The 14,715-nt window shown below is 51.0% G+C and overlaps 2 protein-coding genes and 2 non-coding genes across 4 annotated transcripts; all 4 read right to left on the bottom strand.

Annotated features, from left to right (window-relative positions):
- Positions 1-185: 185 nt before the first annotated feature.
- ATP5F1B (ATP synthase F1 subunit beta) lies at positions 186-4,164 on the bottom strand. The gene is made up of 10 exons (XM_068921112.1): positions 4,013-4,164; positions 3,201-3,383; positions 2,690-2,864; positions 2,189-2,310; positions 1,734-1,918; positions 1,454-1,612; positions 1,113-1,235; positions 787-999; positions 496-697; positions 186-391 (listed from the first exon to the last, which is right to left on the bottom strand). Exons 1-10 carry the CDS (start codon positions 4,155-4,157, stop codon positions 294-296), a joined length of 1,605 nt encoding a protein of 534 aa, XP_068777213.1. The 5' UTR covers positions 4,158-4,164; the 3' UTR covers positions 186-293.
- LOC138062664 (small nucleolar RNA SNORD59) lies at positions 1,990-2,063 on the bottom strand. The gene has a single exon (XR_011136573.1). It is a non-coding gene; the product is annotated as a small nucleolar RNA SNORD59 (small nucleolar RNA).
- LOC138062665 (small nucleolar RNA SNORD59) lies at positions 3,081-3,155 on the bottom strand. Its single transcript, XR_011136574.1, has one exon. It is a non-coding gene; the product is annotated as a small nucleolar RNA SNORD59 (small nucleolar RNA).
- A 499-nt stretch (positions 4,165-4,663) lies between the features above and the next one.
- PTGES3 (prostaglandin E synthase 3) lies at positions 4,664-14,691 on the bottom strand. The gene is made up of 8 exons (XM_068921307.1): positions 14,461-14,691; positions 8,710-8,823; positions 8,472-8,541; positions 7,703-7,801; positions 7,405-7,494; positions 6,846-6,908; positions 6,378-6,402; positions 4,664-5,829 (listed from the first exon to the last, which is right to left on the bottom strand). Coding segments are annotated over exons 1-8 (483 nt in total). The 5' UTR covers positions 14,463-14,691; the 3' UTR covers positions 4,664-5,809.
- Positions 14,692-14,715: the final 24 nt, after the last annotated feature.

Raw genomic sequence — 14,715 nt, 5'->3', positions numbered from 1 at the left:
GCCCCACGGCTCGGCCCCCCATAGCGGATCCCCCCTCCACCCCCCACCAGGACAGTGCCATGGGGTGCAGCCCCCCGGCAGGGTGCTGGGGGCTCCGCTCCCTGCGCGGAGCTGCCGCAGGGGAACGGCCCGGCCGCCAGCCCCAGCTGCCCTCGAGGCCTGGGGCCCCCAGCACACAGGGCTCCTTTCAACGTTTTCGCCAATGTTTTATTGGAAACTTTAAATACTCTGGAGACAGGCCCCACGCGGAGCCGGGCAGGAGGGGCGGGGAGAACAGCTCCAGCCAGCGCTGCTCACGCGTGCTCTTCGGCCAGCTTCTCGGCCTTGGCCACTGCTTCCTCGATGGGCCCCACCATGTAGAAGGCCTGCTCCGGGAGGTGGTCGTATTCACCTGAAGGGACCCGGTACTGTCAGGGTGGGGGGACAGGGCCCCACCAAAGCCCAGCTCAGGACCCCCCAGCCTCCTCTCTGCTCCTGCCTGCATGGCCACCTCACCTGCCAGGATCTGCTTGAAGCCTTTGATGGTCTCCTTCAGCGGCACCAGTTTGCCCAGGTGGCCGGTGAAGACCTCGGCCACCTGGAAGGGCTGGGACAAGAAGCGCTGGATCTTGCGCGCGCGGGCCACTGTCAGCTTGTCCTCTTCAGACAGCTCGTCCATGCCCAGGATGGCAATGATGTCCTGCAGGGACTTGTAGTCCTATGGGGCGAGACGGGGCTGTGAGCAGCCCGCACTGGTGTTCACGTCCCCTCCAGCCTTGCCCACAGGGGCCTGGCCTGCCCCCTCACCTGCAGGATCTTCTGCACGCCACGGGCCACGTCATAATGCTCGGGCCCCACAATGTTGGGGTCCATGATTCGGGAGGTGGAGTCCAGCGGGTCCACGGCAGGGTAGATGCCCAGCTCGGCAATGGCACGGGACAGCACTGTCGTGGCGTCCAAGTGGGCGAAGGTGGTGGCAGGGGCAGGGTCAGTCAAGTCGTCAGCAGGCACATAGATGGCCTGGGGAGCGAGGGGACTGTCGGCCAGAGGCAAGCGCCGCACAGACAGGAGCCCGGCAGCCCGCGGGGCCTCCCCCAGCCCGACGGGCCCCAGCCCAGGCCCCCCGCTGTTACCTGCACAGAAGTGATAGAGCCTTTGCGCGTGGTCGTGATCCTCTCCTGCATGGTACCCATGTCGGTCGCCAGCGTGGGCTGGTAGCCCACGGCAGAGGGGATTCTACCCAGCAAGGCCGACACCTGGGAGGGAACGGACCTGGTGAGAGACCCTACAGCTCCTGAGCAAGGAGGCAGCCCCGCCGAGGGGGGCCTGGTGCTGCTCCTGCAGAGGGGAGGCCCAGCCTGGGCTGGTCGGTACCTTCGGTACCTCAGCACCACCAGGAACCCAACAGGCAGGACCGTGCAGCAGTAAGCCCAGCTGCCCTAGGGTCAGGGCCCTCCCCGTGGGCAGCACACACCTCCGAGCCCGCCTGGGTGAAGCGGAAGATATTATCAATGAAGAGCAGCACGTCCTGACCCTCCTGGTCCCTGAAGTATTCAGCCACCGTCAATCCAGTCAGAGCCACTCTGGCGCGGGCACCCGGGGGCTCGTTCATCTGCCCGTAGACCAGAGCGACCTGCCGAGCAAGACCCAAGTGTTAGCAAGGTGCTGGCCTCTTTCTCACTCCTCGTGCTGAACAGGGCACGGCAGAGCAGATGACCCCCCGCCCTGCACCGACAGAAGAGGGCCCAGTGCACCTTGGAAGTGGCATCTTTCAGGTTGATGACCCCAGACTCAATCATCTCATGGTACAAGTCATTGCCTTCGCGGGTTCGTTCCCCCACACCAGCGAACACCGAGTAACCACCGTGAGCTTTCGCCACGTTGTTGATCAGTTCCATGATCAGCACTGTCTTGCCAACGCCAGCACCGCCAAACAAACCTGGGAGGGAAAGCACGCCCTGGTCAACCTGAAGTCAATTCAACTGCCCCGATGACTCCCTTCACCCCTTTCCTCCTCAGATAATCAAACGTTGCTTCAGCAAGCTCAGAAGAACGAAAGTCAAAGGGTTACTCATCAGCGAAGGAAACTCCTGCAGAGGGACTAGTCCTGAGCCTCGGGCCAGGGGCAACGCAGGCCCTGGAACTGCTCAGCAGGGCTGGCACTGTGCCACCCACAACCCCCCTCCCTGTTTCTCTGCATCCAACGTACCGATTTTGCCACCCTTGGCGTAGGGGGCCAGCAGGTCCACCACTTTAATCCCTGTAACCAGGATCTCCTGTTCAACGCTCATCTCCACGAACTCAGGGGCTTCGGCATGGATAGCAGCAAACCTGCAGCGCAAGGCAGAGCGGGGCTGAGCAGCAAAACCAGCTCCCATCTGCCACGGTGCTGGGCACGCTATCCCAGCCACCCAAGAGACCGCTTGAGCGGGTGCAACGCTGCTCGCCTTCCAGAAGGGCATGCGCGCAGCAAGGACATACAAAAGCTGGTACCCCATGTTTGTCTTCACTGTTTGTGCATCTCTGACCACTTAAAGCAACCCAATTGTGTGTATATCCAGCTATGGCAGTTGCTGCAGGCTTGTAGTGAGGCTTCTTTGATGGGGCTGGGAAGCAGCAGCCATTTGAACAGCCTCTGAACCCACACCCACCTCCCAAGCCTGGCACGACGCAGGTCTGCAGGGCCCACAGCGCTCCCAGCGCCACTCACTGTTTGGTTGTGATGGGGCCCCTCTCATCAATAGGCTCCCCGATGACGTTCATGATCCTGCCCAGGGTCTCGGGGCCAACAGGGATACGGATGGGCGCACCAGAGTCCAGCACCTTCTGTCCTCTCACTAGGCCTTCTGTCCCGTCCATGGCGATTGTGCGCACAGTGTTCTCCCCTGCCAAGGCCCAAGGACAGCGTTACACCAGCGCCCTCGAGCTGACCCTGGAGGACAGCTGCTGGCAGTTTCTGCAGGCCCTGCCAAGGGAACAGTCTAGTGGGAGCAGTGTCAGGAAGGGTTCTTCCAAGGTGGGAACCAGGTACAAAAGGGCACGAAGAAGAACCGAGCCCGGGCCATGCCCAGGCTGCAGAGCCCTGCCGCAGCCACCTTCCTCCTTCTCAGACTGAAATCTCTGGCTTCAGCACGCTCAGAAGAACGAAAGTCATTGAGATACCTCATCACAGGAGGACCCCTCCCACCCACCTCTGCAGCCCCCTGCGGGAGGATGCTCACCCAGGTGCTGCGCCACCTCCAGCACCAGGCGGGTCTCCCTGCCCTGCACCTCAAGGGCGTTGAGGATGGGCGGCAGCCCCTCGTCGAACTGCACGTCCACCACAGCGCCGATGACGGCCACGATGCGGCCGGTGGTGGAGCCCGCCTTGGCGGCGGGGGCCGGCTGCGCTGCATAGTCGCGTCCTGAGGCGGGGGGGGGCGAGTCAAGGTCAGCGGGCAGGAGAGGCGCCCCCGGGCCAAGGCCGGCTCTCGCTGGCACCCCCGGGAGGTGCCCAACACTGCGGTACCCGCTGCGCTGCACCCAAGTGCTGCCGCAACCCCCCCACAGCACCCCTCCAGGCGAGCAAGGCCTTGCGCTGCCCCCCAAGCTCCCCCAGCCCCCAGGCTCCCCCTGAGCACCCCCGGGCTCCCCCAGCCCCCCGGGCTCCCCCTAACCTCCCCCTCGGGCTCCCCCAGCCCCCCAGGCTCCCCCTGAGCACCCCCGGGCTCCCCCAGCCCCCCGGGCTCCCCCTAACCTCCCCCTCGGGCTCCCCCAGCCCCCCTGACTCCCCCTGAGCGCCCCCCGGGCTCCCCCAGCCCCCTGGGCTCCCCCCGAGTTCCCTCAGCCCCCAGACTCCCCCTAACCTCCCCCCGCTGCCCCAGCCCCCTCGTCCCCCCCGGGCTCCTCCCAGCCCCCTCCAGCCCTCCCAGTCCACCCCTGAGCTCCCCCCCGGGCTCCCCCAGCCCCCCGGGCTCCCCCTCGGGCTCCCCCCGGCCCGGCCCAGCCCAGCCCGCGCAGGCCCCAAGGTGACCCCGCGGCGTTCGGCACTCACGCGCAGCGGCGGCGGCCGGGCCGGCCCCGCGGCCGAGGAGCAGCGGCAGGAGGTCGCGGCCCGGCGCGGCCCCGCGGCGCCGCAGCAGCGGGCGGGCGGCGGCGGCGGCGGCGGCGGCCGAGCAGCGACCCGCGAGCCCCAACATGGCGGCGCCGACTGAACCCAGCGCCCCGCCCGCCTCGCACAGCCCCCCGCAGGGCGGGGCCTCCGCGCACGTGACGTGCCGCTCCCCTAGCCCATTGGCCGCCGGGCTGGCCAGCGCCGTCCGAACTCGCGCTGCTATAGGCTGGAGCCGCCTCGGCGCTCCGTCCCTGCCTCTTCGTGGTTGGGAGGCAGGACTATCCATCAAAAAGCGCGCAGGGCGGATGGGGCGCGGCGCAGAGGCGTGCCACGGCCGTGAGGCGGGATTGGCTGGGCGGCGGGGGGCGGGCCCGGGATGCCGGAAGCGGCGCGCACGTGCTCCCTTGTCCTTGGAGCGGGCGCGGCGACCGCGGCCACGTGGCCGCAGGCGGGAAGCGGGTCCGGGGCCCCGGCCCGGGAGGGGTGCGCCTGGGCCGGCCTTCTCCTCCCCCCAGCCCCCTGCTCCCGGGGAAGCAGAACACGTCCAGGAGCCCTTCAGAGCAAACGCCCGGATGCAGAAGCCCAAAGATGTAGAGGAGGACAAAACATCGTTTTATTGGAGTCAAATCACAACACTTTTTCCAAACTGTTGCCAAAGTGTACCTACAATTTAAAATTACAGATCCACTTCTGAAGGTTTGCTGGGAACATTACAACTCGCCTCCTTCAAACAGATGAAGTAATCCCACGCTTGTATTCCAAATTAAAAAAAAAAAAAAACAAATCCATTCCAGCAAATAAGAATACATGAACTTACAATCAGACAGTTAAAAGGACAGCCATGGAGTCTTCAACAGTTTATTAGAAAGAATGTAGACATTAAAAAAATCCCCACTGCTTTGAACATAAATTGAGGTTTTTCAGCCTTGTTATAAGCTGGTCAAATAAACTAACAAAAAATTCCAATAGTGTATAACGTTTTGTCACTCGTTTCCATACCAACAGTGCAAATACAATTTGGTCTAAATGTACAGATTGACAAGCAACAATGTACAGCCACTCTCACCCCCGGACTAAGAGATGTAAAGCTTTAGGGTCAAACAATACCGAATGTACAGGCTTCACCCATTTAAGTTAGGGGTTCACTAGTTTTAGCTAGGAATACATCTGGAACACTAACTAGTGATTAAATACAAAGTGAAGTGAAATTTGTTTCCTTTTTAATAGAACATTAGTGGAACACACCTGAAGACACTGCAGAGGTATTGCATGTTACCTGTTAAATTTTGTAAGCCAATTAAAACACCATTGTTTCAGCCAGTTTTGTCTGAGGTATAAACTTGAATTTTCAGATTTACCTGCAGGCCACACAGAGGGGAAAACGCTAATTTACCACTTACGTAAATTCAGAATTCTCCCATTGTAATTACATCTGCTACGAGGCAAGGAGGCTCTGTAAACTTTTTATTGCAACTGTTCTGTATCGATTACCTACACCTCAATTGGTTTTTGGAAGTCTGGAAAACGGTTCATGCATAACATTATTGCCTCTTGTGGCTTAAGACTGCCCCGTACAATGGTACACACCAACCATCAGTGAAGCCATTTAAAATGGACTGAAAATAGGTTAAAGGATGCAATATCTCCCTTTAGGGCTATCAACTCAGGAATTCTTATCTCAATTATGAAATGTTGTGATGAAGTTCTTTCCCCAAACCCTGAAGACGACAGTTTTCCTTACTCCAGATCTGGCATTTCTAGAGAGGAAAAATAAAGAACGTTAGTTTATTTTTTGTTGTTAGCTACCAAGAGCCCTATCATATCATAAGCAACACAAGCCAGAAGATACGGTCCTCGACTAAAAAGTGAACAGGATATTTTAAAATGTCTTTAGCCTTGCCACTGTTTGCACTTTGGAGCACAAAACTGGCTCTTGGCAATAAAGATCTTTATACAGTCACTGCTTGAAATGCAAGAAGTTTTCAAATGGGGCCTGTGTTGAACACACTGCTCCATGTAAGTGACCACAGCTGTTGAAGTCAGAGCCTAATCAGGACTACAGCAGCCTGGGAAGGTCAAAAATGGTATTTTAAGCTTGCGTAGAAAGGCTTTCACTAGATTATGTTGTCTCGCACTGCTGAAGCGAGGTACCCGCATTAGCTTGTGTAGAGCGCTCAATTGGAATCTAGTCAGACTGCCAAGACAGTACATCTGCTGGCTCTTTAAGACCTTCATTCAACTAGAAGCATTCAACAAATACTCAGATTGCTACCCAAGTGTGTAGCACTAAAAAATACCAACTTACTTTCATCATCACTGTCTGGTGAGTCCTAGAAAGAAGAACAAGAAATGGTAACTGGAGCAGACTGAGCTTGAAGGCGCTTTTGCTCTTCTACCACTAACCCAACAAACAAGTTGCCTTTTCCGTCAGAGGTAGCATTTTGAGGAGCTACAAGTTCTTCAGGATATGCTTTAGTTAGGCCTTACTGGTTTAAAAAAAAAACTACAGACCAGTAATAACAAAGAATCACTGCAGAAAGGTATATAACACCAACCTGTCAAAAACACCTTGCAAGCATTAATTCAACTGCCCTCAGCACCACTGCTGGAGGGAAGAACAATGACTTTTGCAAGATTACATCATTTGTCCAGACAGAAGGTTCAGTGCTATTTTAAGCTTTTTAGCAGCGTTGAAGTGGGAATGCGAATTTGACTTCAGCAAGTAGCTTAACCAGCCCTGAACATACTCACTGCAAACAAAGTAAGGACTTACATCATCTGCCCCATCTACTTCTGGCAAGTCTACATCTTCATCTCCGCCCATGTTGTTCATCATCTGTCCCAGAAAGATAATAGACACGTTACAAAGAGGAAACCATTGACGGTATATCCATTCTCTACGTGAGCCAATGAAACATTAAAATCTAAAAATAGCCAACAACTTTGTTATAACCACCAGTGGTTTCTGAAAGCCTTGCTACACCTATGCAGGGATTACAAAGCAAGCATGCAAAAAGATTTCAAATTAACTTCTTAGCAAAGCAAAGACCAGCTCATTGAGTTAGCTCTGACTTCCACAATGAAACATGCATTCATTTTATGTTTGATCACAAGCACAAACTGGTAATCTCACTACAGTGCCAACTCCCCACACGGCATGGGCTGGAGCAGTTGGATGCCTGCTCTAGAGCAAAGGGGTGCTATTTCCCATCTTATGGGCATTTGCTTGTGAAGACAAAAAACCCCAAACCAGAAACTCTTCCTAGAGCTGCCAGTCACTGCTTGCCAACAGACCCAGCCCAAAAGGAAACTCAAACCTCCAAGTCCTATACCTCAGAAAAACGATCAAAATTGGACATATCTTCATCTGAATCATCTTCCCAGTCTTTCCAGTTGTTGAAATCCACACTGAGCCAGTTGAGCTGCACGTCAACACAAAAGTTTATTTTTTAAGTGACAAGCACAGAATAAGCAGATACTACTAAGTAGAGGAAGGTTACTAAAAAACTGTCATTTTGATCAGAAGCAAGGCAAGTTACCCATTAACTGCTACATAATTTAAACATGACACAATAAAGGCCGGGAGGCAACAGGCACTACTACACTGGCCATAGAGGGACCCAAACCCACCTTTGCCCTCTCTTTTGTTAACCTCGGCCATGCCTGACCAGATTCTCCTTTTCGTAAACAACACAAGATAGATCTGTCTGTTCTTTTATGCTTTGACTCCTGAAAAAGAAAAGAGAGCAAATACCTGTTGGTGTAACAGACAATCATGAACATCAGAAACTGCTTGGCTTAAGGCAATTGAGTCTAATATATCACTTATTCCTTGTCCTCAAAAATATCATCCATACTTTAAGCTATTTCCCCAGTACTATGGGCACGCGCTCCTTTGACCCTAAGAGCAGGCTTGACAAACTCACTTAGATCCATAAAAGCATCTTCGGAAGGCTGTACAATGATCTAGAACTTGTCAGAATAATTCCCCATTACGAACAGATCTTTACCAATCCCGAAGTCACCTGTATACTTTTAATTGGAACAATTCTGCACGACAAATTCACAGAAACTGGAGAAGGTAAAGGCATACTGATTCTGCTTGGGATGGCCTGAACAAAACTCAGACAGGAATGTTGTTATAACACTCCTTACTCTCTGCATGTGTGAGGATAATGAGATAACAGAAAACAGGAAGGATAATCAAAAATGGAAACCTTAAAGATGCTACCCTTCAAGCAGCAACAACTACAGAAGAATCTTTTCTCTGCAGTATAAACAATTTGCCTCAAGAGATTTGGATAGCGTTGATTATCAGAGAACAGCAGAGCAGTCTCAGTCCAGTATGAACTGGTATTAAGTACACAAGAAATGAGAGAAAAGTTCAGAGGATACTTACATTTGGATCAATATTATTAAAAAGGTCAATTTCATTTAAATGTTTAAAGTTATCACTTCCTCCAAGACAACTGTTAAGAGAAAAAAGTTATACTCATGTTTTAGTTGGAAACATCTTATAGTACAAATATGCTTCAACAACAGAACTTTCTACTTTAAGAAATTGCACCCAATCAGTTTCAGTGCAGCTTTTAGATATACCTGTGTCCTTGAACTTCACAAATACCTGAGTTACTTACCTGAACGTAAGTTTGGATTTTTCAAAATTTACATTAACATCTTTACTGTCTTCAACGCAAAATTCAATAAAGACATAGTCCCTTCGGTCGTACCACTTTGCAGAGGCAGGCTGCCTGTAAACAGACCATTTAAGAGAAACTCAAATTAAGATCCATACTTCTCATCAATACCGAGAGAATTTAAGGACACTGAACACCAAAATCTCACTGTTCCGTGCTGCCAGTAAACATCAAGTTAGCTTTCCTTACGTTTCTCACGTTGTTTTTCAGGAACAGTTTGATCTTTATTGCATTTAGATAACCTAAGAACAGGAAGGAGTCTTTGTATAAAAAGCTGTACTACAAGCTTATGATTAACAGTCTTTAAAAGGTGCTTAAGGCTGAAAGAGATAAGGGATAAAGAGATGCACTATATTTGCAAGTTTGTGTTAGCGTTCCTTGAAGAAGCTATCAGAAATTATGAAGCTGAATCAAAAGCATTAGGGCAAGTTAAAATTATGACCATTAATCATGACAGGCTACTACAGGTAACTGACATTTTGCCCTCACCTTTTCCAACAGCCATATAGGCAGATCTAATTACCTGTTTTGAAGTTAGTCATCCAGAGAGTTAAATCTCCAAAGTACAACCACTAAAAAGCCCACTTTTTTGGACATAGATGCCATTAAGAAATAGACATTCAGCTCAACAATTAGGCTATGAAGAAGTGCCCAGCTGAAGCTGGCACAGCTACTTAGATCTGAAAAACTACTATTCTGAACCTTTGCTACAACCTTGTATCTACGCTGACCTTAACTGCCAGGATATTTGGTACCCTTCAGAGCACAGGTGAAGTTTCTGGCTTTTCACAAAAATCAAAGCAAGCAACAGTTTGTCCAGAGTACCACAAAATGATGCAAGACTCTTGACCAACTTTCAGATGTTTGCCATTTTACAGTGACAACTCACCTGCCAGATAAAAAGCAACGCTCAAGTAGAGTCATAATTGATCTGACGGCAAAAGCAAACACAACTCATCCAGTCTCAGTTGCGTCCTCCCCACCACTTCCAGCTTATTCTCCTGGCAACTTAAGCCAAGCCCATAACTGAACTCCTACATTCCACAAGACAGCAAACAGCTACCTAGCTTAAACGGTTGTTGCTATGACAAAGACAACCATAGGCACTTCTCGTGCTTAGGGCATCTCCCAGAGGTGCAAGGTAAGATCAAACCTGGAATTTAACAGCTAACACCGTTGCAGAGAGTACCTTAAAGGCGTATTTGTGAGTTAGGACTAAAGTTTAACGCTCTAAACTGCACGGGCACTCTCCTTGGTATTTATTGCAAACATGCAGACAAGAAGCCGAAGCACAAGAGGACACAGAGAAGCTAATGTTTATGTTTGTACATGACAGAGTAGCTTCCATTTCAAGCTCAATGGAGTGGATGTTTGGACTCAGTATTTGACTCTAAACATTACAGCCCAGTAAGCTGATTAAAGGGGAATTGATAAATATTCCAAAAAGTGAACGTTAAGGTGACCACTGCTAAACTTTCAGAGCAGATTCTGAATCACCTGTTCAATCAATTCAGTTCTTGACATCGCACTTGCCTGCATAATGACTCACTTAAAGCTACTCAGTCCGTGAGCAACCCAAGAAGTCTTGGAAGTCAGTACCACTCTGCACAGAAATCCCACTCTCCCCTGCCCCGCTGCTTGTTTCTTTTCCGCTCCCAGCTTAAACATCCACATAATGTGCAGGACAAGCTGCATCAGGAAATAGTTTGGACCTGGATGAAACCCAGAACAGCTAGCTTTAATGTCCATCAGTGGTACAAATGCTTTGCAATTCAGCTACACAAACTCTCCTGCCAGCTCAAGAAGAGGATGGTGCAGTGACAGAAGCGGCCAAGCCTGCCTCTTCCAGTGCTAGCACCACTTTAAATAGTTACGCTGTTAATTGCACTCCACATACTATTCTTGTGGACACTTAAGTTTAAAGCCTGCTACTTATCCTGATTGAAATATATGTGTATATATATTACAAAAAAACCAAAATGCAGTTTCAGTTATTTAACTGCAAAAGGTACATGGGCAGAACAAACACCAGACAAAAGGCCTTCAGTGAGGAGAAAGGAGACTCTGAAGTCCCCTTAACCCATTATATTATGCTACCACAAAAGAAATCCTCTCCAATGGCAATTCTTGCACCACTTCTAAAAAGATACAGCCTGTTTTGTCTTCATGGTTCCCCGTGCTTCATAGCAGACTAGTACTACTGCTTGGTCCAAGGTCTTTCTGGAACTACAAATGAAGCAAACATCTGAGCAGAGGTCAATAACAGCACATTTAACTTCCGAGAGCATCAAAAACAAGTGGTTTCTGGATGCAGCCTTTACATTCAAGAGAGACACTGTCCCACTGGGTGAAAACCTAACTCTTCCTCTATTAGCAGCACTTTAGGAAATATTATGGCAGACACCTACTTATTCAGGTAAAGTTCAGAAATACCAGGGCAGTAATTTTCTCACTATGGTATAAGGCTGCACAGAAGCCTCCCTTTCTAGTAGGGAAATGAAAGGCTCTCAGAGGGGAAAAAAATATGACAAAATGACCAGAGTGGAACAGAGTAGGCTTTTTCTCATCTCTCTCCCCATGCCCTCTAATCCCAAACGGCTGCATTTGGGCACCACACAGCAGCCATTCCTCACATTGCTAGGAGACAAAAGTCCCAACTGCTGGGAACTTGGTACATCAGTCATCACTCAAGTGCACTGTTATCAGAACAGAAATCTCAGTGTCCCCGCTAACGATGATGTAGGGGCTTTTGCTGAATAGTATTAACACTTAGCAAACATTTTCTATGTCAATGGAGATATCCCCAGCCTTCCCAAGGAGTTGCACGCATTTCTCAGTCGCGTAGCTCTGGTTTGGCCATGACCTCAATATCTTTGCCAAGATCAGGCCTTTTAGGGAAGCACTATTTACAGCACTTCCAAAAATCTTAATGAACTGCCCTAGAGCTGAAGGAATCTCACATGCATCTCTGCTACAGAAAGAAGCAACAGAGACCAAAGAAAGTGTACCAGAATCATAATTCATGCTTACAACACTAAACATATGCTGCCTCCCTAAATATTTGGTACTTCCCACTTTAAACATGCCTACTGTATCACATTGAAACTATGCACAAGTCTCACAGAAACCAGCTGCCTTTTTTTTTTTTTTAAATTAAATCTTCCATCCACTACCTCTCAAAGAGGTAACGGAAACCTTCCTTTTGGCCCTTTGGCCCTCTCATGAGAGGCTGGTAGCCGTGATTTCATCATTCTAATGTATCCTGCATTGTTGTTTTAAACTACCGGCAAAAATTTTGGATGCGACCTAACGCTGTCTTATCTAATTCGTACTGCATGCCTACATTTTGAGACTCCTAGGAGACAAAAGGACACACAAAAGCCAATGGTAAGATGCGCACGTGCTCTGAGCACTTAAGAAACATGGCTCCCCTACACCCACACTAAACCATGATCTATTTTCTTACAGGCTCTGAGAAACAGTATCAAAGACTTCTAAGCATAGTCATTTGTTGCACTGAGAGCCTAACACCTCCTCCTCCTCTCTCAACTAAAGTAATCCCAGGGGACCAGACTATATTAATTTAACATTACTTCAGCCTTATGTCAACAGCGTCGTCAACTTGAGCATGTGCTTGAGATATGCCTTATCCTCAAGTCCTAATGGGATTTAGATCTGTATGAAACATAAATTAAACACGTTATATCCCATGTAGCAACAAAACACATCTCAAATAGCTTTAAAAGCAGAGTTTTTCTGGCCTTGCACTACCACCTGGGCCATACAGGTCGCCTGCATTTCACATTCTGCAAAGATTCCTTTTTTTCAAAGCCTTGCTTGCCACCATGTGCATGTTTTGACAGCTTCCTGAACAGATACGGCCACTCTGCATCAGTTTTAAACTAACATTTCTAGTCTTTTTCTAATTGTTTTCAGAAGACAAGATGACAATAGCATGCCTGTTAAGCAGGCACGCTTAGCCTGGGTAAATTCCAAGATGAAAATAGCAACATAATGCTTGCCCTGCAACTCCCCTACTTATCAGTAGGCATTTTTATTAAAATATATTATATACTGCAACTGAAGACTGCACTTTATCGTGCAGCTAAGAATTCCTGTGAAATCAATTCTAGAAACCACATTACAGCAGTTTCCCTCTGATGGGAGACCTGCAAGCTTGACTTTCTCTATGAGATCACGCTGGATAATCACTGTGGCTCTGCAGCAGGCTACCCAGAACTCTAAAGGCTGCAGTTTGGTGCAGACATCCAGGTTCTTCTACTTAAAGAAAGCCATAGTAGTTTCCTCAAGTTTCTTATATCCAGTATCTACAAGCTGAATCTCAAGTCTTATTGTTTGCTATGTGGTACGATTCAAGAAGTTCCCACTTTCAATCCCTAATCCAAACCTGTCCCTGTGCTTTCTTTCTTGATCACTCCTTGGTTTACCTATGGAAAGTTTAGCTTTCTTTAATGGAAAGTAGAAAGTATTCTAACAATTCTTACATCTCTAGAGACCGCAACGTTTGAGGACACTGCAAAAGTCATCTGTTGAATAAGATTTTTTTGCCCCCAGACATGATTATGAGGAAAAAACATTCAGGTCTATGGACAGCAATGAGAAGTTTGCTTTACATAATTAATCTTGATTTTTATTTTTTAACACCTTCAGGCTATAAAGCTAGACAATTCTAAGCCAGATGCAGTAATACTGTTGTTTCAAGATGATGTATTCTTGAGACTTTAAACAAAATCCACGTTATTACATTCCTCTCACTTTCAATCACGTTAAGCTGAAGAAGCTCAAAATGCAGAGTTTCGGGACAGCTGCACAGAAGTAAATGCCTTACCGGTGCCAGAGGGCAAAACCCAACTAGCCATGCAGGTCGTTTTCCTGAGTAGCTGTTCACGGGTTTTCCTCACTACTTGAGAAAGCAGTTACCATCCTCAGGCATTTAAGTCAATACAGAGTTTTAAGAGAACTTTAAGTTTTCAGCAAATAAAGCTCCTGTTAACTTCAGTGGGTAGTTTTCCTTCAGATTTTGCTCTGAAGGGCCAGCAGCACACGATCGTTATGAATACGCTGCAAAGTTTCGCTACTCTTCCACTTGCATTGCCAGAGAACAGCGATGCCAACTGTAACTACGTTGCAAAGAGCATGCCCTGGTTTCGGGTCAGCGAAGCAGCCTCGACAGTTACAACGAAGCCGGCTAATCAGGACTCCCCAGCGTGCCACAAGCGTTCTTGTAACGTCAGAGCACTTCAGGCTTCCGCGGAGCCGCCAGGGCGCACAGGAGGCCGCACGGGAGCCGGCGGGAGAGGAAATCCGGCCGGCCACCTCCTGCCCTTGGCTCCGGCCCCCGCGCCGCCTGCTCGCGGCGGACCGCTCCCGGGGCCCCGCCGCTCCCCTGCGCCCACCGCCGGCCCCTACCGGGAGCCGCAGCCGAGGCGCCGGCCGGGGCAGGGCCGCAGGCCCCGCCGCCCCACGCGGCCCCATTCATTGCCCGCCCGCCAGGGCCCCCCCCGGCGCCGCCAGCGGCAGCGGGCGCCCCCCGGGCCGCCGCCGCCGCCACAAGGTCACCACGCGCCGCCGCCCCCCCCCCGCCTCGGCAGGGCCGAGCGGGCCCGGCCGCCGCGGCAGAGCGCCCCGCCGCCGCCGCCTTCCCCCCGCCCCCCCGCTGCCCGGCCTCACATGGCGAACGGCGGCGGCTCCGCTGGCGCTCCTCGGGGCCCGGCGGCGGGCGGCGGCGGCACGGCGCGGGCGGCAAGGGCCGTGGCGGCGGCGAGGGCGCGGCGGCGGCGGCTCCTGGGGCTCGGCGCGGCCTCGCTCCCACAATGCCCCGCGCGCGCACTCCGGCAACGGCGGCGCCCAGGCGCTGGTGACGCAGCAAAATACCCGCCGCGCCGCGCCCGCCTCCCGCCTCCCGCCTCCCGCCTCCCGCCTCCC

The sequence above is a fragment of the Struthio camelus genome, chromosome 28 (assembly GCF_040807025.1).
Source record: "Struthio camelus isolate bStrCam1 chromosome 28, bStrCam1.hap1, whole genome shotgun sequence".
Lineage (NCBI taxonomy): Eukaryota > Metazoa > Chordata > Aves > Struthioniformes > Struthionidae > Struthio > Struthio camelus.
Note: the sequence above shows the minus strand (reverse complement) of the source record. Positions and strands in the feature narration are given on the sequence as shown.

Bases quoted from the DNA above. Each gene is read 5' to 3' on its own strand.
- ATP5F1B (XM_068921112.1), bottom strand. From the start codon at position 4,157: ATGTTGGGGCTCGCGGGTCGCTGCTCGGCCGCCGCCGCCGCCGCCGCC. The intron at 3,384-4,012 runs GTGAGTGCCGAA...CCCCCGCCTCAG, and splicing joins CCCGGCCGCCGCCGCTGCGC to GACGCGACTATGCAGCGCAG. The intron at 1,613-1,733 runs GTGCACTGGGCC...CTTGCTCGGCAG, and splicing joins TGAAAGATGCCACTTCCAAG to GTCGCTCTGGTCTACGGGCA.
- PTGES3 (XM_068921307.1), bottom strand. The intron at 8,542-8,709 runs GTAAGTAACTCA...TTCTCTTAACAG, and splicing joins AAATCCAAACTTACGTTCAG to TTGTCTTGGAGGAAGTGATA. The intron at 6,909-7,404 runs GTATAGGACTTG...TTTCTGGGACAG, and splicing joins ATTTTGATCGTTTTTCTGAG to ATGATGAACAACATGGGCGG.